General features: G+C 45.1%; 1 protein-coding gene and 1 pseudogene across 2 annotated transcripts; both read left to right on the top strand.

Moving 5' to 3' along the window:
* Window positions 1-21,977, top strand: part of LOC140721068 (uncharacterized) — an 85,726-nt pseudogene that overhangs the window by 41,515 nt on the left and 22,234 nt on the right.
* On the top strand, window positions 4,369-10,939 carry LOC140721150 (uncharacterized). Of its 2 annotated transcripts, none has more exons than XM_073036029.1 (2): window positions 4,369-4,422; window positions 8,565-10,939. In XM_073036029.1, exon 2 carries the CDS (start codon window positions 8,881-8,883, stop codon window positions 10,084-10,086), a length of 1,206 nt encoding a protein of 401 aa, XP_072892130.1. In that variant the 5' UTR covers window positions 4,369-4,422; window positions 8,565-8,880; the 3' UTR covers window positions 10,087-10,939. The 2 variants fall into 2 exon arrangements, with proteins under 2 accessions (XP_072892130.1, XP_072892131.1); XM_073036030.1 differs by lacking the exon at window positions 4,369-4,422 and adding an exon at window positions 4,802-4,845.

The following is a 21,977-nucleotide window of genomic DNA, read 5'->3' as shown; positions in this document are numbered from 1 at the left end:
ATTCCTCCTGAAATCCACAACCAGCTCCCTTGTTTTTGTCACAATGAGGGAGAGGTTGTTTTCTTGACACCACTGTGTCGGGGTGATGACTTCTTCTCTGTCGGCTGCCTCGTTATTATTTGAGATCAGGCCAGTCAGTGTAGTGTCGTCAGTAAATTTAATTAGCAGATTGGAACTGTGGGTGGCGACACAAGTCATGGGTGCTTCGAGAGTAAAGGCGGGGGCCAAGGAGACAACCCTGTGAGGTGTGTGTGCTGAGGGTCAGAAAGACAGAGGTGAGGGAGCCCACTCTTACCACCTGCCGGCGATCGGACAGGAAGTCCAGGATCCAGCTGCACAAGGCAGGGTGAAGGCCGAGGTCTCTGAGCTTCTTGTCGATACTTCACTCCTTCGTATGGCTACTGCTCTGCCCATGACTGCAAGGAACAAGAGCAGAGAACATCAGAGAAACAAGCCTCCACTCCATGGACTCTTCCTACAATTCCCCTGCCTCGGAAAAGCAGGCCATGTACTCAAAGATCCTCACAACCTGGACATTCTTGCTGCAAACCCGCTCTCCCATCGGGGAAGAGATACAAAAGCCTTAAAGCGCGAACCACCCGGCTCAAGGGCGGCTTCATGTCTGTGGTTATAATCCAAATGAATGATAAAATGGACTCAACCTCACAATGTAACTCGACGTGACCCTGCACCATATGTCTATCTGCACTGCACTTTCTCTGCAGCCATAATGCTTTGTTACAGTTATTGTTCTGTCGTATATCAGCTCAATGTACTGTTGTAATGTATCGATCTGTGTGGATGGTACGTCAGGCAAAGTTATCACTGCAGCTCAGTACGTTATGAGAATAAACAAATTCCCCATTTTAATTGCGTGGAAATATTAGACAGACTGATTTTCTGCTCTGGAACCACAGAAGGAAACTGAACTGTTTTGATTTCTGAACTGAACTGGACTGTTGTCCAGACTTTCGTTATAGCTCGTGCTCTCTAATCCAGGCAGTATCCTGGTAAACCTCTTCCCCGCCCTCTCCAAAGCCCCGACATCCTTCCGAGAATGGGGGCGACCAGAACTACATGAAACACTCCAGATGTGGTCTAACTAGTTTTATAAAACTGTTGTTACGAACTGTGACGTTTTAGAAACGAACCAACAACAATAGAGTTCACACTGGAGTCTGGTTTTGATGGTAAAAACTCTCTGTTTATCAGTATCTACTTATAATATAGTAACTTAACGAAATAAAGTTAACAGTGTTAAGTGTATATATGTGTAAATGTAATTCCCAGACTACCAGACAACCAGCTCCTTTGTTTTCGCTACAAAGAGGGAGAGGTTGTTTTCTTGACACCGCTGTGTCGGGTGATGACTTCTTCTCTGTAGGCTGCCTCGTTATTATTTGGGATTCGGCCGATCAATGTAGTGTCGTCAACAAATTTAATTAGCAGATTGGAACCCGCCACTGCAGCCCCACAGTGCACTATGTACTGATTGCAAAGCTACGAAATTGCATGTGAATAGCCTCCCCTCCCCCAACTCCACTCTTTCTGCGTCACCAGCAGACTGGGACATCTCACATCTCGCTGCCTCCGCCAGGACATTAAACTGTGAACAACTGTGGTCAGGGACTGATCTCTGGGATACTCCAAACGCTACCTCCTTCCAGTCTGAAAACGGCCCACTCATCCAGCCACACACTACCGGCAGTTTATCATCTCCAACGAAAAAGCCTAATCACCTACTCCTGAGGTTCAATACCATTGCTGACTCTGAGTTTACCACCGTCAAATGCCAGGAGGGACATAATAATCAGAAAGTCTCTAGTCACAGCCGTGTAAATAAAATGTGATCTCAGTAGGTGTGTGGCGCATGCTCAGAATGCGAAGGAGACAGACAAACTGAGCCAAGTCACAGACTGATGAAGGGGAGGAATGATCCATTTTGATACAGAGAGGGAAGCAGAGAGTTTGATATTGTGCCTGATGCCGGAACTGTGGCCAGTTAGAAGATGAAGTCTTGTCCCCCCAAATTGTTTTGAGTTGTGACAGTGTTTTTCTCAGAAGGCACCATGACGAATAAAATTATCTGAACTGAAAAGTTGTCCTTCACCGACTGACGTGGTTTGTAAACTTTTAACAGTTTAGAAAAGTCAAAAGATTTGAGTATGGCAATCACAAACACATTAGTTGCTTTGTGATTGCTCGTTAGTTCCGCTGTATCTGTCAGTTCACCAGCGCTTGAATGCCACCTTGAATGTGGAGGCGGAGATGTTGGAGAAGACAGCGCCCCACTCGCTCCAAGGAGAGCCCGAGCACGTGCCCATGTCCGTGATCTGATTGGATACATCGCCATGACGTCATAGCAGTGAGATGTCATTCACTGGCTCTCATTTTGGAAGAGATTCAGTCGGCCATCGCAGATACACCAACAGCTTCGCACTGGGAAGCGGCCGTTCATCTGCTCCGTGTGTGCGAAGAGACTCATTCAGTTAACCCACCTTGTGATGCTCCGGTGAGTTCACAATAAATAGAGGCCACATTTCTGTCCGGAGTGAGCAAAGAGTTTTACTCAATCATCCCAGCTGCTGCAACACCAGCAACTTCACATCAGGGAGGAAGTTCAAATCAGCTCCGTGTTAAATGTTTAACCATCACGGTGACTGAAGGCAGCTGCAGGTTCATGAGGGACTGTTACTGTCAGATTCTGCAGTTCTTGCGGCTGCTCATCGCACCCAGGACTGAACCCTGGTCACTGAGCATTGGAGGAGTCTGGTGCTGATGTTAGCCTTAAACTAGACTGGTGTTTAATATTGTGGATCTGTGAAAGATAAATCAATCTGTATCAAATCCCGTGTGTCAGGTACTTACAGTCTCTACCACACTCACTGTGTATACTAGAGAGGCCACTCGGCCATTCTGTTCCTGGCCCATGTTTCTGTTCCATATCAGAATATCAAAATCTATCCCTGCCATTCCATTATCACTCTCCCTGAGATGACAGGATGCAACTAGTCACCACTCCGTGGAATAGGAGATTTCCCTTGAATTTCATAGAATCATAGAAATCTACAACACATTACAGACCCTTTGGCCCACAATGTTGTGCCGACCATGTAACCTACTCTAGAAACTGCTTAGAATTACCCTACCGCATAGCCCTCTATTTTCCTAAGCTCCATGTACCTATCTAAGAGTCTCTTAAAAGACCCTATTGTATCCGCCTCTACCACCGTCGCTGGCAGTGCGTTCCACACACACACCACTCTTTGCTTAAAAACCTTAGCTCTGACATCTCCTCTGTACCTACTTCCAAGCAGCTTAAACCTATTCCCCCTCGTGTTAGCCCTTTCTGCCCTGGGAAAAAGCCTCTGGCTATCCACACGACCAATGCCTCTCATCATCTTATACACCTGCATGAATTCCCTGCATGATTTTCTCCAGGCTGAATAAGACGATGAGCTCACTGTGGTTGTGACGTTCTTCAGGGCTCCGGACGAAGTTGGTTAAACTCCTTCTTCTCCGCTCTTTTCAACGTTTTGGGTCATTTTCACCAATTTTAAAGGTCTTTGCTTCGAACTGCTGGGTTGATACAATGCACCTCTGAAGTCTGACAGCAGACTAGCGAGTGAATCATCGATGGAGCAGAGTCAGAAACCAAGTTGCCAGTCAGGGATTTGGGGCTCCAGAAAGAGATGGGGCCTGGAGTTTACAAGGAGGAGGAAGAAGAGAAACTGAACCTGCAGGATGTGGCTACAAATGAAAGATGAGACACATTTGGAAACTGTTTGATTGAAAAAAAGGTGATTAATTTCTGCAAAATATGGAGGAAATCAACAGATCAGGCAACAAATGTAGAGAGGAATAAATAGACGTTTAGGCCGAGCCCCTTTAGCATGCCTAGACGGTGTACTCCTCTGCTTAGTTGCTACCTGAACTGCACAGTTCCTCCAGCATTGTGTGTGTGTGTGTGTGTGCGTGTGTGTGTGTGTGTGTGTGTCTGTGTGTGTGTGTGTGTGTGTGTGTGTGTGTGTGTGTGTGTGTGTGTGTGTGTGTGTGTCTGTGTGTCTGTATTTCTAGCAACTGCAGAATCTCTTGTGTTTTATATCTGCCTTTGTAAGAGGGTTGTCCGAGAGGCATTAGATAAATGGAATGCCTGTTGATGTTGAGTATATTGTTTCTGGGAGCCGCTTTCTACGTTAAAACAGTTACTAAGTTTTCTACACAGAAAAAACCCTGCGGTGTAGACATGAAACCGGTGCTAGCAGGAACGTTTAATGGCACCTCGATTACCCATAAGCCCCTGGGTTTAAAATTTCGCTGTCTCTGAAGCAATGATCAAATGCGCAGGCATCAAGGTCGATGACGTCACCGAATAGCACGCATGCGCGCCGTACACAAAGGACCTCCGGATGATCGGTAACGGTAAGAATGATTTTCCGGGCTACTATCTGAAACACCGACTGAGGGACATTTGCTGTGAACTCTGGACATCATAGTCCGCAATCCTGGGACAGTCCTGCTCTGTTCCCTCTCTCTCAGTCCCACGATCCGTACGCGGGCCCCGGGGAGCTTCCGGCTGATGAGGGAATGGGAACTGATGGATCTCTCGGACAGAGCTGATCTCCAGCTATCTAAATGAGAAAGGGGAAAAAAAAACATCTTTTACATCACCAGTTGAGAAAATCACCTTTGTTCTTTCTCCAATTGTAGACAAGAGAAAATGTGCAGATGCTGGAACTCAGCATTCGTACTCTTTTCCATAGATGCTTCCTGGCCTGCTGAATTCCTCCAGCATTTTGTGTGTGTTGCTTGAGCTACCGCCTCTCGGTCTGCACTTTTCTACCGGTGAGAACATGTTTTGTCCCATTCTCTCTGGGCACATAATGATATCAAACACCTTTGTCCTGGGCAACTAATAGCTTTCACATCACAAATGTGCCAGACTCCAATGAGACAGAAAGACTACTGCCCTTCCGTTTATGTTCAATGGCATTGCCACACTGAGTTCAACACCATCTGTCACTTGGGGGAGGGTTCAGGGGAAATATTTATGTACAATACAGAAACTGGTGTTACAGTATTGTGGCGATTACAGTTGGAAAATTTACAAGTGGGAAGAAGTGGAGTGATATTTGGAAATCTGTCTTTGTAAAGTATCATTTAGCAAGCAAATCACATACGGAGGGTGTGCAAAAGATCTAGTGAGAAAATCCTTCATAACCTGCAACAGGCTTGCGACATATTTTGTGTGAGAGTGCAGATGAACTCGATCAAATCCAGATGAGATCAAAGCTCTTATCGACAGTGATTTAGATAGATAGATAGATACTTTATTCATCCCCATGGGGAAATTCAACATCTTTTCCAAAGTCCCATACACTTATTGTAGCAAAACTACATACAATACTAGCTAGCTGTTAAAAGAAATACCACCCTATTTAAAATTCAGTGTGCACGTCTTGTTGTCAGTGGGTGAAAATTGCACAGCACAAGGTGTTTTGACACACCTGTCATCGCAAATTAGATGGGACATTGGTGGAAAGGTGGGGAGACCTCCAGTGTCCCTGATGCCCTCACATACAAGATATCATCCAGCTGCAGCTTGTAGCCCTGCACTTTAAGGAGCTGGAGCTGGAAATGTATGAATTCTGGATCATCTGGGAGTCAGAGGAGGTGATAGTTATGACATCAAGAGAGGTGAGTTACACCCAAGGTACAGGACACATTAAACTGGGTGAGAGTCAGAAAGGGGAATGAGGTTAAACAACCATCGCAGAATAGCCTTGGGGCCATCTCCTACAACAACAGGTAGACCACTTTATAAACCGTTGGGGGGGTGGTGGATAAATACCATATACGTACCATATGTGGATACGGCCACATACCACACAGTCGGTATGTACAGACCACATGAGATCCTCAGTGATGTTTATGTCGAGGAACTTAAAGCTGTTCACTCTCTCAACCCCAGATCCATTGATGCCAATAGGGGTTAGCCCATCTCCATTCTTTCTGTAATCCACAACCAGTTCCCTTGTTTTTGTGACATTGAGGGAGAGGTTGCTTTCTAGACACCCAGACAGATGCTGTTCAGACCTCAGACAGAGTCAGCAATCAAATGGTTGAGCATGGTGCGATGAATGTGCTGAGCTGTGTATATCACAATGCAAGAAGCATCGTAGGAAAGCCCGATGAGCTCAGGACAGGGAATTATGATATTGTAGCCATTATTGGGACTTGGTTGCACCCAACACTCAGAGATTTAGAGGAACAAACTTTGTAGAGATCACAGACTGTGCTAAGAAACAAAGGTTGATATAGTAAGCGATTTTAACTTTTTATATATTGAGTGGAACTCCCATACTGTAAAAGGACTAAATGGGGAAGAGCTTGTCAAATGTGCTCTTAATCTGGATGTAGAATTCCTAACGTAGAAGTGTGCAATAAACTGTTAGGAAATGATCCAGTGTTAGTGACTGAAATTAGTGTATGGAAACACTTTGTATCTAGCGATCGTAATGACATAAGATTCCAAGTAAATATGAAAAAAGAGAGAGCTGGACGATGGGTTGAGATTCTAAATTGGAGAAAGGTCAATTTTGATGGTATCAGAAAGATCTAACAAGTGTGGATTAGGACAGGCTGTTTTTCTAGAAAAGGAGTACTTATAAGTGGGAGTTCTTCAGAAGTGAGGGTGTAGAGTTTGTATGTGCCTGCCAAAATAAAAGTTGTAAGGTAACTGGTGCGGGGAACCTTGGTTTTCAAGAGATATTGAGACCCCGGATATTTTGTTCCTCTAAATGCCTCAGACTGTTGGGTGCAACCAAGACTCATTAATGAGTACAGTAATTAATGCCACACCCTGAGCTTATCTGACATTTTGTTTAGTGGTCTTCAGTTGGATTCTAAAAGCTTCCCAATAGTTTTTGCTCTTTTGTTTGCCCTCGCTTTGGCTTTTATGTTGGCTTTGGCTTCTCATTTCAGCCATGGTTGTGTCCTCCTGACTTTCCAATGCTTCCATTTAAGCTGTCTAATGCAACTAACTGCACTGGGACCATAGCCGGCCATACCCCTACCATACAGGCTCCCATCCAAACTTCTTTTAAATGGTGAAACCAAACTCATATCCAACACTTGTGCTGACATCTCATTATACACTGTCACAACCATTTCAGTGAAGAGCTTTTCCACATGTTCCCGTTAAATTTTCACCTTCCCCACTTACCCATGACCTCGGTTGTTGTCCCACCCAACCTCAGTGGAAAAAGCTGCTTGCATTTATTTACCCAATCTTCTCCCTCATCATTTTGTATACTTCCAACAAATCCTCAAAGCAATGTGTAATTTCCTTGTTTATGTTTAGAGACTTTTTTAATTTTATAGAATGATGAGGGATGTTGATCGTGTGGATAGCCAAAGGTTTGTTACATTAGTGTTTATAAATCAAAGTATTGAGTATAAGAGTTGGAATGTAATGGTGAGGTTGTATCAGACATTGGTGAGACTGAATTTTGAGAATTGGGTGCAGTTTTGGTCACCTAATTACAGGAAGGATATTAATAAGGTTGAAAGAGTGCAGAGACGGTTTACAAGGATGTTGCTGGGACTTGAGAAACTGAGTTACAGAGAATGGTTGAATAGGTTAGGACTTTATTCCCTGGAACGTAGGAGAATGAGGGGTGATTTGATAGAGGTGTATAAGAATATGATGGGTATAAATAGAGTGAATGCAAGCAGGCTTTTTCCACTGAGGCCAGGGGAGAATAAACCCAGAGGTCATGGGTTAAGGGTGAAGGGGTAAAAGTTTAAAGGGAACATTGGGGTGTCTTCTTCACTCAGAGAGTGGTGGAGGTGTGGAATGAGCTGCCAGATGAAGTGGTGAATGTGGGCTCATTTTTGACATTTAAGAAAAACTTGGACAGGTATGTGGATGAGATGGGTTTGGAGGGATATGGCCCAGGTGCAGGTCATTGGGACTAGGCAGAAAAATGGTTCGGCACAACCACGAAGAGTCAAAAGGCCTGTTTCTGTGCTGTAATGCTCTATGTTTCTATGGTTGAAATTTCCCAGGGATGAAATGGCTAACATGAGGGGGCATAGTTTTAAGCTGCTTGGAAATAGATACCGAGGGGATTTTGGGGTACGTTTTCTACACAGGTAGTGGTGGGTGCGTGAAATGCGCTTCCAGACATTTGTGTGAGATTCCCATCTGCATGTTAACAAAGGTTATTTGCGTCAGAGTGTTCAGTTACTGTGGGGCCAGCAGCCTATGCAGCTCAGTGGTAACAGGGAATAACACCAATGGAGAGAGTCAAACTGAGCCAAGTCACAGATTGGAGATGGCAGAAATGCCCCATTCTTATAGAGACAGGAGGAGCATCAGAGAGTTTGATGGTCATTCCAGATACCAGCATTGTGCCCAGTTAGAAGATGATTTCTCTCTCCAACTTGGGATGAACTTCACTGTAACAGTGTGATGTCAGATCACACCTTGACAACTCAAGTGATCTCATCTGAAATGTTGTCCTACACCCATTGATGGATTTTGTAAATCTTTTTTACAGGTTAAAAATGACAAGGAATTTGTCTACGGGAATCTCAAACACAACACGCCAGTTTTGCTGTCTTTGTCCAGATATTTAAGAAGTGCAGCAAGGGATTCACACGATCATCCTTCCTGCTGAGACGGTGGGGAGGGATTCACTCTATCATCTAACTCACTGGCATGCCCGTCATTTTACATGGGAGTTCACCTGCTCAGACAGTGGGAATGGATTCACTCGGTCATTTCAACTGAAGGTACTTCAGCAAGTTCACACTGGGCAGAGGCTGGTCATCTGCTGAATTTGTGGGAAAGGATTCACTCGGTCATCTGACCTAATGGCTCACCAGCGAGTTCACACTGGGGAGAGGCCGTTCACCTGCTCAGACTGTGGGAAGGGATTCACTCGGTCATCTGACCTAATGGCTCACCAGCGAGTTCACACTGGGGAGAGGCCGTTCATCTGCTCAGACTGTGGGAAGGGATTCATTTCGTCATCTAAGCTGAAGATACATCAGAGAGTTCACACTGGAGAGAGGCCATTTACCTGCTCAGACTGTGGGAAGGGATTCACTCAGTCATCCTACCTACTGGTACACCAGTCAGTTCACACTGGGGAAAGGCCGTTCACCTGCTCAGAGTGTGGGAAAGGATTTACTCAATCATCCACCTTAATGGCTCACCAGCGAGTTCATAGTGGGGAGTGGCTGTTCTCCTGCTCGGACTGTGGGAGGGGGTTCACTCGGTCATATAAACTGAAGGTACATCAGCGAGTTCACACTGGAGAGAGGCCATTCACCTGCTCGGACTGTGGGAAGGGATTCACTCAGTCATGTCTACTGAAGTTACATCAGCGAGTTCACACTGGGGAGCGGCCGTTCACTTGCTCAGACTGTGGGAAGGGATTCACTTGCTCATCTCAACTGAAGGTACATCAGCGAGTTCATACTGGGGAGAGGCCGTTCACCTGCACAGTCTGTGGGAAGGGATTCACTTTGTCACCTCACCTACTGAGACACCAGTTAGTTCATACTGGGGAGTGGCCATTCACTTGCTCAGTCTGTGGAAAGGGATTCACTGAATCATCTTTCCTGCAGAGACACCAGTCAGTTCACACTGGGAAGTGGCGGTTCACCTGCTCAGACTGTGGGAAGGGATTCAATCGGTTATCTCACCTGCTGTCACACCAGTCAGCCCATACAGGGAAAGGGCCGTTCACCTGCTCAGTCTGTGGGAAGGGTTTCATTTCGTCATCTCAACTGAAGATACATCAGCGATTTCACACTGGGGAGAGGCCGTTCTCCTGCACAGACTGTGGGAAGGGATTCACTATGTCATCTCATCTGAAGGTACATCAGAGAGTTCACACTGGGGAGAGGCCATTCACCTGCTCAGACTGTGGGAAGGGATTCACTTCGTCATCTCAACTGAAGGTACATCAGAGAGTTCACACTGGGGAGAGGCCGTTCACCTGCTCAGACTGTGGGAAGGGATTCACTCGGACATCTCAACTACAGAGACACCAGCGAGTTCACACTGGGTAGAGGCCGATTTCATGCTCAGACTTTGGGAAAAAATTCTCTCAGCCAAATCCACCAAATGTGTATCACTGTTGACACTGGAGAGATTCCGTTCACCTGCTGTGAATGTGGGAAGCGATTCACTCAGTGAATTATCCTTGCGTAACTCTCACTTCAGCTAGCAGCTTAATATAAGGGGTGATAGACCCCAGCCTGGCTAAACTTAAGAAATCTCGTTTGGATGGATGCTGTGTGATGTGTCCCCTGCTACAAATCAGTACCCTGAAATAGCAGTAAACAATATGTGATTAAACAATTGAGCTTTGTAATTCTTACTTTGACCAGAGGGTTAGTAAAGAAAACAAATAAAAAAAAGAAAAAGGGCCCACTCTCTCCATTTGCATTTTCTCATCTCTCCCTGGCAAAAGACCATGAAAATCACTCTTCCAGACTCACAAGAAAGAACATTTCTGTCATTGGACAGCCCCACACTCCAAAACCCTGTTATCTCTAGTCATAGCCTAAACATTGCTGCTACTGAGAAACCATTACCTCAGCTGGGAAACATTACTGAGAGGTCGTTACATCAGCAGTGAAACCTTACAGCATGTAAGACTTGTGACACACTGCCGGTTCACACTGGGGAGAAAGTTTCAATGAGCTGCAAGCTGGATATTTGTCCATCACCGTTGCTGAATGCAATTTTGAAAGTGACTGTCGGTGCTGAACTCTGCAATTATTGCTGCTACTCACCACACCCAGTCCTGCACCCTGGTCACTGGGTATGGGAGGAGTTTCTTCTGCTGCACATTCACCTTTAATGGGACTGGAGTTTAATATTCTTGGTCTAAGACAAATAAATCAGTTCTATTTTCAACTCTGTCTCTGGTATTTACTGAATTTATAACACACCTAGTGTACAGTAGAGAATCAACTCAGGCCAGCTGGACGCTGCCAGTGATTCAGTTCCCCGACAGTCCTTTTAAATCCTCCCCTGTTATTCATCTCTCGCTCTCCCTGGATGGTGAGATCCACCACTGGATCCATCATCCAGTGGTGACGGATTCCAAACAGACACCACTCTGTGGTGAAGAGGTTTCCTTTGAGTTTTCTGCAGAGTGAAGAAGTCGAGGAGAAGGAAATCAGAAGTGGGGCGTGGCAATGTCAGAGTAGAAACATTTTGAAGCTGTTTGACAGAGAAAATCTTTTGTTTGTCTGACTGATGACACGAACAATACCTGTGGTGAAGTGCTCCACTGGTCGAGGAACATGTGTGTGTTGGGAAATGCTTTATCTATTAAGGGAGTTGTTCCTGCTTGTTTATCTTGTAATATTGTATCCGGATGGTTATTATGAATTGTCCTATCTGAAATAATGTATTGATTAATGTATAATTTTGTCACCATCTCATCTGCTCAGATCGTTGGGATGTCTCCCATGGAGGATCATACTCGTTCAACTGATTAATGTTTCCTTCCATAGTGATGATTCATTTTTCTGAGTTGGCCTCTCATTTAAGTTTTCCGGTCTGTATTTCTTATCACAATTGCATATACACACATGGAGTGCTGAATCCAGTTCATTTTTGATGAAAATATATATACCTAGAAGTTTTATCTGACTGTTCTGTGATATTTTTTATTTCATGTATATTATTTCTCTTCCTCCATCTGTCTAAGGTAGTGTTAATCTCAGTGGGTTTGAGTGTAAATAGTCTTTTCTAAAGCTTTTTTAAGTTCTGGTTTATCTTTCTAAATTTTACTTATTGAAATGGGACCAAGATATTTTTATTTTAAAAAAAAGTCGATGTCAGTATTGATGAAAGTGTTTATTGCCTGTGTTGTATTTGTTAATTACTGAGCTCTATTTGGTAGTTCTTTTTAAAGCCTTGAACTGAATTTTGTCAAAGGTTTTCCCTATTTTGCTCTACTTTCTATTTTATTTGCTTGTTGATATTCCAGATATGTGGGTATCAAGAGTCCTGGTGAAGGGTCTTGGCCCGAAATATTGGTTCCCATCCATAGATGCTGCCTGACATGCTGAGCTCCTCCAGCAGTTTGTGTGTGGCTCTCTAGATTTCTAGCATCTGCAGGTCCTCTTGTTTCCCAGATACTTATATGTTTCTTGAAAGAAGCCAAGAACAAGCTGGTAGTGGGGTTGTGTGGCTCTGTTGGTAAAATATTAAATAAAATCATTAGAAAGAAGTGGCATAGGGTTGGAAGGTGTAAAATCTGTGGGTAGAATTAAGGAACAGCAAATGTAAAAAAGAATCCCTGATGAGAATTGTACAGAGACCCCCAAACAGTAGTAAGTATGTGGTCTTCAAATTACAATGGGAGATAGAAAATGCATGCCAAGAGGGCAATGTTACAGTAGTCATGGGGGATTGTCATGCAGGTGATTAGGAAAATTGGGATGGTGTTGGTCTCAAGAGGAGGAATTCCTTGAATGCCTACAAAATGCTTTTTTAGAGCAGCTCGTGATTGAGCCCACTTGGGGATCAGCTTTTCTGGATTGGGTGTTGTAATAAACCGGAATTAATTAGGTCACTTGAGTTCAAAGAACCTTTAGAGGTAAGTGATCTTAATGTGATCAAATTCACCCTGACATTAGAGAAGGAGAAGCTAAAGTCAGGTGGAATAAAGAGAATTAGAGAGGCACGAGGGAAAAATTGGTCAAAATTGATCTAAAAAAACATGGGCCGGGATGAAAACAGAACAGCAATGTCTGGAATTTTTGGAAGGCACAGGATATATACACTGGCATGCAAAAGTTTGGGCACCCCTGTTCAAAATTTCTGTTACTGTGAATAGCTAAGCGAGTAAACGATGACCTGATTACAAAAGGCATAAAGTTAAAGATGACACATTTTTAAATATATTTTAAGCAAGATTACACTTTTATTTCCATCTTTTCATATTTCAAAATAACAAAAACGGAAAAGGGCCCGAAGCAAAAGTTTGGGCACCCTGCATGGTCATTACTGAGTAGCACCCCCTTTGGCAAGTATCACAGCTTGTGAACACTTTTTGTCGCCAGCCAAGAGTCTTTCAATTCTTGTTTGAGTAAATTTCTGGGTTCACTCATAAGTAGCAAAGTACTGACTGTGGAAATTACAAATGAGAATATTATTCGAGTCACAGAGAGCAGCCGTACCGAAACAGGCCCTTCTAGTCCATGCTGACCTGTTTTTGTTGTTACTGCCTGGTTCCAACTACCTGCACCAGAGCCTCCATACACCTCCCATCCACGTCCTCACCCAAATTCCTCTTTAGTGTCTAAATCAAACCCACATACTCCACTTCCACTGGCAGCTCAATCCACACTCTCACCAACCTCCGAGTGAAGAATTCCCCTTCAGATTCCCCAAAAATAATTCACTTTCACCCTGAACGTATGTCCAATGTCAGGGTGAGAGGGAGGATGGGGCAGAGAGGGAAGACAGTAAGGGGAGGGGGTGTTTGAGTGCAGAGAGGGAAACAGAGTGAAGAGATTATACTTAATATCTTTCAGAAAAATGTAATTGAACTTGCTGCAAACCTACTCTCCATATCCTGTACATTCTTAACCAAATTATTGATCCAGTTGACAATAATAGTTGATGTCCAAAGTAAATGTTATTATCAGACTACGTATATGTCACTACATACAACCCTGAGATTGTTTTTCCTACAGGAACACTTAGCAAATCTTTAGAATAATAACCGGATCAATGAAAGATCAAGTGGAGCATAGAATTCAACAAACTGCAAATGCAAATATAATTAAATATCAATGAATAATGAGAGCAATGTGGTGTAACCCTGGGGAACCTCACTAGGCCGGGGCCTCGGATTGAATAAACAGCCTCCCACCATCACTCTCTGCTTCCTACCATCAAGACAACTGTGCATCCAGTGAGCCAGCTCTCCCTGGATCCCGTGTGGTCTGACTTTCCACAGCAACTTACCATGTGAACCGGATCAAAGGCCTCACTGATGCCCATATCGGCCACGATCCTGGGACAGAGGTGTCACTGATCAGAGGGCATAGATTTAAGCAGAGGATGAAGAGGGTTAGAGGGATCTGAGGAAGAGACTTCTCACTCAGAGGGTAGCTGAAATCTGGAACACACTGCCCGAGGTGGTGGTGGAGGCAGGTCCCTTCACAACATTTCCGAAATGGATGAGCATTGAAACTGCCGAGATACAGTCGGCTATGAACCAAGTGCTGATAAATGGGACCAGTGTAAACAGTGAGTGGATGGTCAGAACAGGTATGGCCGGCCATAGGCCTGTTTCCGTGCTGTGTGATCCACCACTCCGGACATGCTAAATTAACGATGCAAGGCATTGATTTCAAAACTCCACAACCCTCTCCAACCTGAAGTAAACCAGACTGCACCCCTTTGTCACCACTGGGAATATCTGTTTCTGTCAAGGTAACATACAAATTGATCACTTTTGCTAAACAACTGGCAATTGATGAAGTTTCTGTGTCTTCTTCCATTAATGTTGCTGCCTTACAGCAAAACTAACCCTCTCACTGTGTCAGAATCAGTGATTAAATCAGACTCCAAACACTGTGCTTTCATCCCTGCACGTTATAACTGGAACCATCTCACTGAGGGTCTGATGGAGACAAAACCATGTCTTCCCACAGCTGGTTCCACCTGTTGGTGTGTCCTCTTTCCTCCACTTCCAGGGAAGCTGCATCTCGACACAAACTCCTCACTGGAGACGACTTTCTGTACCCGTGACACAGAAAATCACATCATTGTCACTCTCCTGATACCGTGTCTGACCTGCTCACCTCCGGGCATCCTCCCTCAACAAGCCTCTTCCTCAGTCACCATCTGTGAGATTATTTAAAAATACAATCACTGTAGAACGATCTATCAGACAGCTCCTGTACCCCTCCATCCCGGACGATGGTTTGCTGATTAAAACTCTCTCTCCCCAGCCCCTTCCCTATTCCCTTTCCCTTTGCAAACTCCAGATATGCCAGCTGATCCGAACCCACTGTGAGGACATTTATATCTCACAGGAGGATGTGTTGTTCTCTGATACAGAGGTCACTGACACCACCACTCAGCCGGCCGGGCAGCATCTATCAGAGAGAAAAACCACACTCCCACCCCACCTCCCGCATAAAGCAATGCAATCAGAGGTTTATGATCATTTTCAACATCAAAAGATTGCCCTGAGACAAACTGATGAAATGCCTCACAAGGAAACAAAATGCTGAGCAATTCTTTTTCAATCTGGGCACAACGTGTTTCTGGATCAGATAATGAACGAGTTTGCATGTGCCACTTGTAGCCATTCCTTATCATGTTATGATCATTTTCAACATCAATAGATTCCCCAGTGGGAATCGGAATGAAAATGTTTGGACACCAGGAAGTCCCGCTCGGAGCGGATAGTTCAAAGGATAATTTATTATCAAAGCAGGTATCCGTAAACAACTCTTGAGCTTTTTTTCTTCTCCGGAAAACCACGAAACAAAGAAAGAGCATGAAAGTCGTTCAGAGAGAAAAATCAAACTCTCACCTCAACCCCCGCATCAAAAAGACAGCATCCCGATCATCAAACCCCCAAAATCCACCTCTCCCGCACAAAAGGGAACAATATCGTCGACCGCCCCCCCCTAAAAAAAAAACACTCCTACCCCGCACAACTGCGGTGTCACCAGTGTAGAGGCGGCCGCATCGGGAGCAGCGGACACAACGGGCGACCCCGGAAGATTCACAGATGAAGTGTCGCCTCACCTGGAAGGATGTTTGGACAACGGAGAGAGTTCGACCGTCCGGCCCTTTCACTGTGACACCCCAAACTCCACATCAAATCCGTCCAAACGAATCTGGGCGAACTTTAATGACCAATAAATATAATTCCTCGCTGCGATCAGCTGTCTGAATGATTCCCTGACTCTGAGAGGAAGGGGTATCTATGGTCCACACTGTCAGGGTGTTGAGTTTACCAGGAGACAAAGACTGCAGGGACGAGAGGTTTTCTGTTGACTAATACACTGTGTGTGGACCCCGCTGGCAATTCTGGTGTTGTGACCCGAATCGAGACAAACACCACGCTGCCCACTCCACCAACAACACGGCACAGCCGGACACATAACAGGGGACTTTACATCTCACAACACTGGATTCAGTGATGAAACCCGTGATTAATGTTGTTGTCCCACCGAAAAATCCATTAAGGTGCTTTTAAATACGAGCGCTCCCCCACAGGTGACGTCACACAGCTCCCCCCTCCCACTCGCCTGACGTCACACAGCTCCCCCCTCCCACTCGCCTGACGTCACACATGGGCTCCCCACACCGGGATCTGCCCTCACGTGTGCGGTGTTTTACGTCACCCACGTGCTGCTGTGCTCGAGCTTTATCGGTTTAACGGCTGGGCTAATAATTAAGTGTTTATAAACATAGACTGGTTTAACTGAAACCCGCACATTTCCTGTGTGGGTCTGAATTGTGTGTCGGGATGGGATGGGAATCGAAATTATAACCCTGAGAACTCTGTGACCTGGGGGTGGCTGAAAAGGGATCGGGGAAGATATGGAGGGAAAAACTAAATACGTGTCTGGTGTAAATATGGAAATAATATAGGGAAATAATGAAATAATTTGGGAAATGCGACGGTGGGTCGGGCAATATGTGAAGGGGGTGGAACAGTCACCGAGTCACGTGATCCTGTTTTGCCGCCGATCGTCAGCATTTTCCGAGGCTCCGCCCAACGCCCGTGACGCAATAAGCAGATTGCGCATGCTCACATTCCCGGGAACGGCAGTGTTTTTTCGTTCTTTGTGAAAGCGGGACGGCGGTGAGATCGGGATCGGGAGGGGGTTCTCGCCCCCTTGGATGGGGAGCCGGAGACGGATTATTCTCTCGGGGCAGCAGCAACAATTTCCCTTCGGTGAGTATTGAAGCCGGTCCCGAGTGGGGAGGTCTGACGTTGGGTGGTGACTTAACTTTCCCGAACTCAAACAAGAGAAAATCTGCAGATGCTGGAAATGCGAGCAACGCGCACAAAATGCTGGAGGAACTCAGCAGACCGGGCAGAATCCAGGAAAAGAGTCCAGTCGACATTAGCGGCCGAAACCCTTCGGCAGGACTGGAGAATAAAAGGTGGGGGTGGGGAGGGAGAGAGAAACACAAGGTGATCGGTGAAACCTGAAGGGGGAGGGGATGAACTTTCCCGAACTGGCGGCCTCGCCTCGCTTCCTTCACAGAATCTGCCGGGGTCGGTCCGGGTTGTGAGACCTTCACACCGAACCGTCTGAGATGAGCCGGCGCTCAGCCCCTGTTGTTCTGGTCCTATTAGCAGGATGAAGTAAAACATGTTTCTGTATTGTCACTGACAGAGAAATGTATAATTTGTGTTCTGTGTGTTATCTGAATGTACTTGCCTGTGATGCTGCCACAAGTCAGTGTTTCTCTGTCCCTGTACCTTCCCGTACTTGTGCACTTGGCAATAAATTCAACAGGACCTGAGAAATCTCAGTGAGATTTGATTAGTGATGATCATCTTGGCAGCTCGGTAGGTCGAATGTATGAGACAGTACACTGTTAAATGCAAAACCCTGAACAGTGTCGATGGTCAGAGGGATCTTAGACTCCAAGTTCATCGCTCCCTGAGAGAGACTGCACAGATTGATCGGGTGGTTAAGAAGGCAAATGGCGTGGTTGTCTTTATCAGTTGAAGCATTGAGTTCAAAAGTCGGGAAGTTGTGTTGCAGCTTTATAAAACTAGTTAGACCACATCTGGAGAGTTTCATACAGTTCTGGTCACCCCCATTCTCGGAAGGATGTCGGGGCTTTGGAAAGGGCGCAGAAAAGGTTTACCAGGATATTGCCTGGATTAGAGGGCCTGAGCTTTAACGGGAGGTTGGACAAAATTGTGTCGTTTTCTCCGGAGCCGTGCCGGCTGGGGTGAGACTGGATGGACGTTTATAAGATTACCAGAGGATTAGAAGCAGTTTCTCAGAAAGGCAGCGTCCATTATCAAGGACCTCCAGCACCCAGGGCATGTGGTTTTCTCAATGTTACCAGCAGGTAAGGAGGAACAGAAGTCTGAAGGCTCACACTCAGTGATTCAGGAACAGTTTCTTCCCCTCTGCCATCCGATTGCTAAATGGATATTGAACCCTTGAACACTACCTCACATTTAAAATATATAGTATTTCTGTTTGTTGCACGATTTTTAATTTATTCACAGAAACATAGAAAACCTACAGCACAATACAAGCCCTTCGGCCCACAAAGTTGTGCCAACATGTCCCTACCTTAGGAATTACTATGGTTACCCATAGCCGTCTATTTTTCTAAGCTAGTATTTCTTTATTTTTCTCCAGTGTCTCCAGGTACCTATCCAAAAGACCATATTCTACCCTCCTCCACCACCGTTGCTGGTAGCCAATTCCACACACTCACCACTCTCTGAGTAAAAAAACTTATCCGTAACATTTCCTCTGCAACTACTCCCCAGCACCTTAAACCTGTGCTGTCTTTTCATAACCATTTCAGACCTGGGAAAAAGTCTCTGACCATCCAGACGATCAATGCCTCTCATCATCTTATACACCTCTATCAGGTCACCTCTCATCCTCCGTTGCTCCAAGTAGAAAAGGCCGAGTTCACTCAAACTATTCTAATAAGGCATGCTCCCCAATCCAGGCAACATCTGTGTAAATATCCTCTGCACCATTTCTATGGTTTCCACATGCTTCGTATAGTGAGGCAACCAGAATTGAGCACAATGGGGTGTGACCAGCATCACATATAGCTGCAACATTACCTCTCGTCTCCTAAATTCAATCCTACGATTGATGAAGGTCAATATATCATATGCCACAGAGTCAACCTGCGTAGCAACTTTGAGTGTCCTATGGACTGGGACCCCAGGATCCCTCTGATCCTCCACACTGCCAAGAGTCTTACCATTAATGTTATATTCTGCCATCATGTTTGACCTAACAAAATGAGCCACTTCACACTTATCTTGGTTGAACTCCATCTGCCACTTTCCAGCCCAGTTTTGCATCCTATCAATGTCCCACTGAAACCTCTGACAGCCCTCCACACTATCCACAACTCCCCCAACCTTTGTGTCATCAGCAAACTTGCTAACCCATCCCTCCACTTCCTCATCCAGGTCATTTATCAAAATCACAAAGAGTAAGGGTCCTAGATATACTGTAAATGATTTAGTTGTTTATTTTTATTATTTTATTTTGTTTTTTTCCTTCTATAATATGTATTGCATTGAACTGCTGCTGCACGGTTTTCAAATTTCATGACACACACCGGTGATAATAAACCTGATTCTGATTCTGAGTGCACAGACAATCTATTTTTCCTGGGGGTTGAAATGTCTAATATATTTATGGTGAGAGGAGATGTAAGCAGCAAGTTTGTTTCTTTACACAGAACGGTGGGTAGCTGGAAAACTCTGCCTGGGGTGGGAGACACGACTGGTCACGTGATCCCGTTTGCCCCTCCCATTTAACAGCAGATGGGCAACAGCTGTGCATCTGTTTCTGAGGCCCTGCCCTCTGGATGATGTGACACTCACTTCGCGCATGTTCACTGTCTCCGGCCGAGCGGTGTTTTCTTTTCCGCTCATCTGTGGGATTGAGGGAAGGGTCCTCACCTCCTGGGTGGGGGAGCCAGGGGTCGGGATCACTGTCTGTGGGCCGAAGATATCGCGTTCCCATCGGTGAGTATTGAGACCGATCCCAAGCTGGGAGATCTGATGTTGGCCGTGAGCCCCGAACTGAGGACCAATTACTCATTTATTTTCTGATTATCTGGGCTGGTCAAAAATGTGTAGACTTCACTTAATCTGCATTGAACGATCCAAACCTGGAGCCCAGGCTGTCTATTTCTGCAGAGTTGAAATGGGAGACCCACCAACAGGTCACGTGAGGCTGTTTACTGTTGATCTGCCCTGCCCTTCACTTAGCGATGCAAGATGATGTGGTGTGTGCTCAGAGTCCCCGGGTGGGTCAGGATGCTTCCCCTATGTTGTGTTGGGGGATCTGACATTGGTCACTGAGTCCCGTTAACTTCCCCCAACTCACCTCGTTTCCTGAGGTTGCTCACATTTGTCCTTGAGCTTTCTGGCTGTTGTGTCTTCTCCCGGACTGGGGTGGGTGAGAAAGGAGAACGTTGCAGGTTGTGGGGATCTTTGATTTCACTGCCTGCTTTACCGAGGGACTGGGAAGTCTCGGGGGGAGAGTGGTTTCTGTGATGTGCACATGGCCGAGTGGTTAAGCAATCTGAAGGTCATGAGTTTGAGCCTCAGGCCAGGCAGTGCGTTGTATCCTTGAGCATGGCACTTAACCACACATTGCTCCTGCACGTTTATAGCCCAGATGGATCAAATCACCTAATCCTGTTCCTGTGTCTTATGTATTACCATGACAGAATGATGGCTCCTTCTTATCCCATATTCTTTTGTGATGTGTGAGGGACAATAAAAGATTGTTCACTGAGATTATTATATTTGGCTTCAATGTTTAAATTTCAGTGAGTTTTGTTCTTAGTAACATTAAGCAGAAATGTTTGGTTCTCCTTTTCATTGTTAATGTGCTTCATTATCTCTCTGGTTAATGTTAGACCTGCAGTGAGAGGTTTATTGGAAGAAAAATCCCAACTGGAAGCAAACCACAGCTGAAGATGTGGGAATAGCAACAAGTGAACCAGCCCGAGGACTGAGAGCATCAACTGGAGAGAACAACTCCGAATCAGCTGACTTGGAGTTCCCAGTGAGTCAGTGAGGAGGAAGTTTGGTGAGTCTCATTTACTCAAACACTGGTCCTTTATACATTACACACCCGTACAATAGAAGGTGGGAAATAGTTGGTGAGACTGAATGTGCCCAGAAGAACCATTTATGCCTCTGTCAGACACAGTTGCAATCACACCAGGTCTGGTAATGTGCTTCCAGCAGCCCAGCCCTTTAAAATCACTCGCATTTTGTGGAAGTCAGATCTGGATAAAGTAGTGGAAATCCGGCAGAATCTCAAGTTGCTGGAGATCTGCACTAAAAACTGAAAATGTTTGAAGTCATCCTGACAAAATGTTATAAACCTGAATTGTAAAGATTGTTCCTCTCCCCACAGCTGTTCCTTACATACTGAGCAGTTTGGTAATTACAATTTCTTTTTATTACATTCACTCTGGATTGGTTTATGTTTCCTGAAATGTACCGTTTTTAATGTGGAAGTGGAAATGGCTCACTCTGTGACAGTTGAACAATAAAGTAACCACAACTTTTCCCTGCAAATTACCCTGGTGCCAATTAGTTTGTTATTCCTAGAAATGTGTTCAGTACAGTTGTTGTGCACAAGGTTTACAAGAATAATCTCAGGAATGTTCGGCGTTATGTATGAGGAGCATTTGATTGTTTTGGACCTGTGCTCAATGGAGTTCAGAGGGACAATGGGGGTGGTGGGGGATGTTTGGTTAAGTAAACCTACCAAATGTTGAAAAGCCTGGATACAGTGGACATGGAGAGGATATTTCCATTAGACTGTGATCTGATAGCACAGTCTCGGAATAAAGAAGCTTCCCTTTAAAACTGAGTGAAGAAAAAAATTTGGCCAGAAGATGTCTGATCTGTGGAATTTGTTGCCACAGAGGCTGGTTGAAGCTGCCATTTGGGTATATTTATGACAGAGATTAACATATTCATGATTGCTGAGTAGCTCAGGGTTACAGGAGGAAGGCAGGAATATGGTGTTGGAATGAAAATCAGCTGTGGTTAAATGGTGGGGCAGACCAGATGGATCGGATCACCTAATTCTGTTCCTGACTGAATGATGGCTCCTCCTTATCCCATATTGTTTTCTGATGTGTGAGTGACAATAAAAAAATGTTTACTGAGATCATTATATCAGACTTCAACGTTTTGTTCTTA

The sequence above is a fragment of the Hemitrygon akajei genome, unplaced genomic scaffold (genome assembly GCF_048418815.1).
Source record: "Hemitrygon akajei unplaced genomic scaffold, sHemAka1.3 Scf000050, whole genome shotgun sequence".
Lineage (NCBI taxonomy): Eukaryota > Metazoa > Chordata > Chondrichthyes > Myliobatiformes > Dasyatidae > Hemitrygon > Hemitrygon akajei.
The sequence above is the reverse complement of the archived record's forward strand: the minus strand, read 5'-3'. Positions and strand labels throughout refer to the sequence as shown.

Coding starts and splice junctions, on each gene's coding strand:
- LOC140721150 (XM_073036029.1), top strand. CDS start 8,881: ATGGCTCACCAGCGAGTTCACACTGGGGAGAGGCCGTTCACCTGCTCA.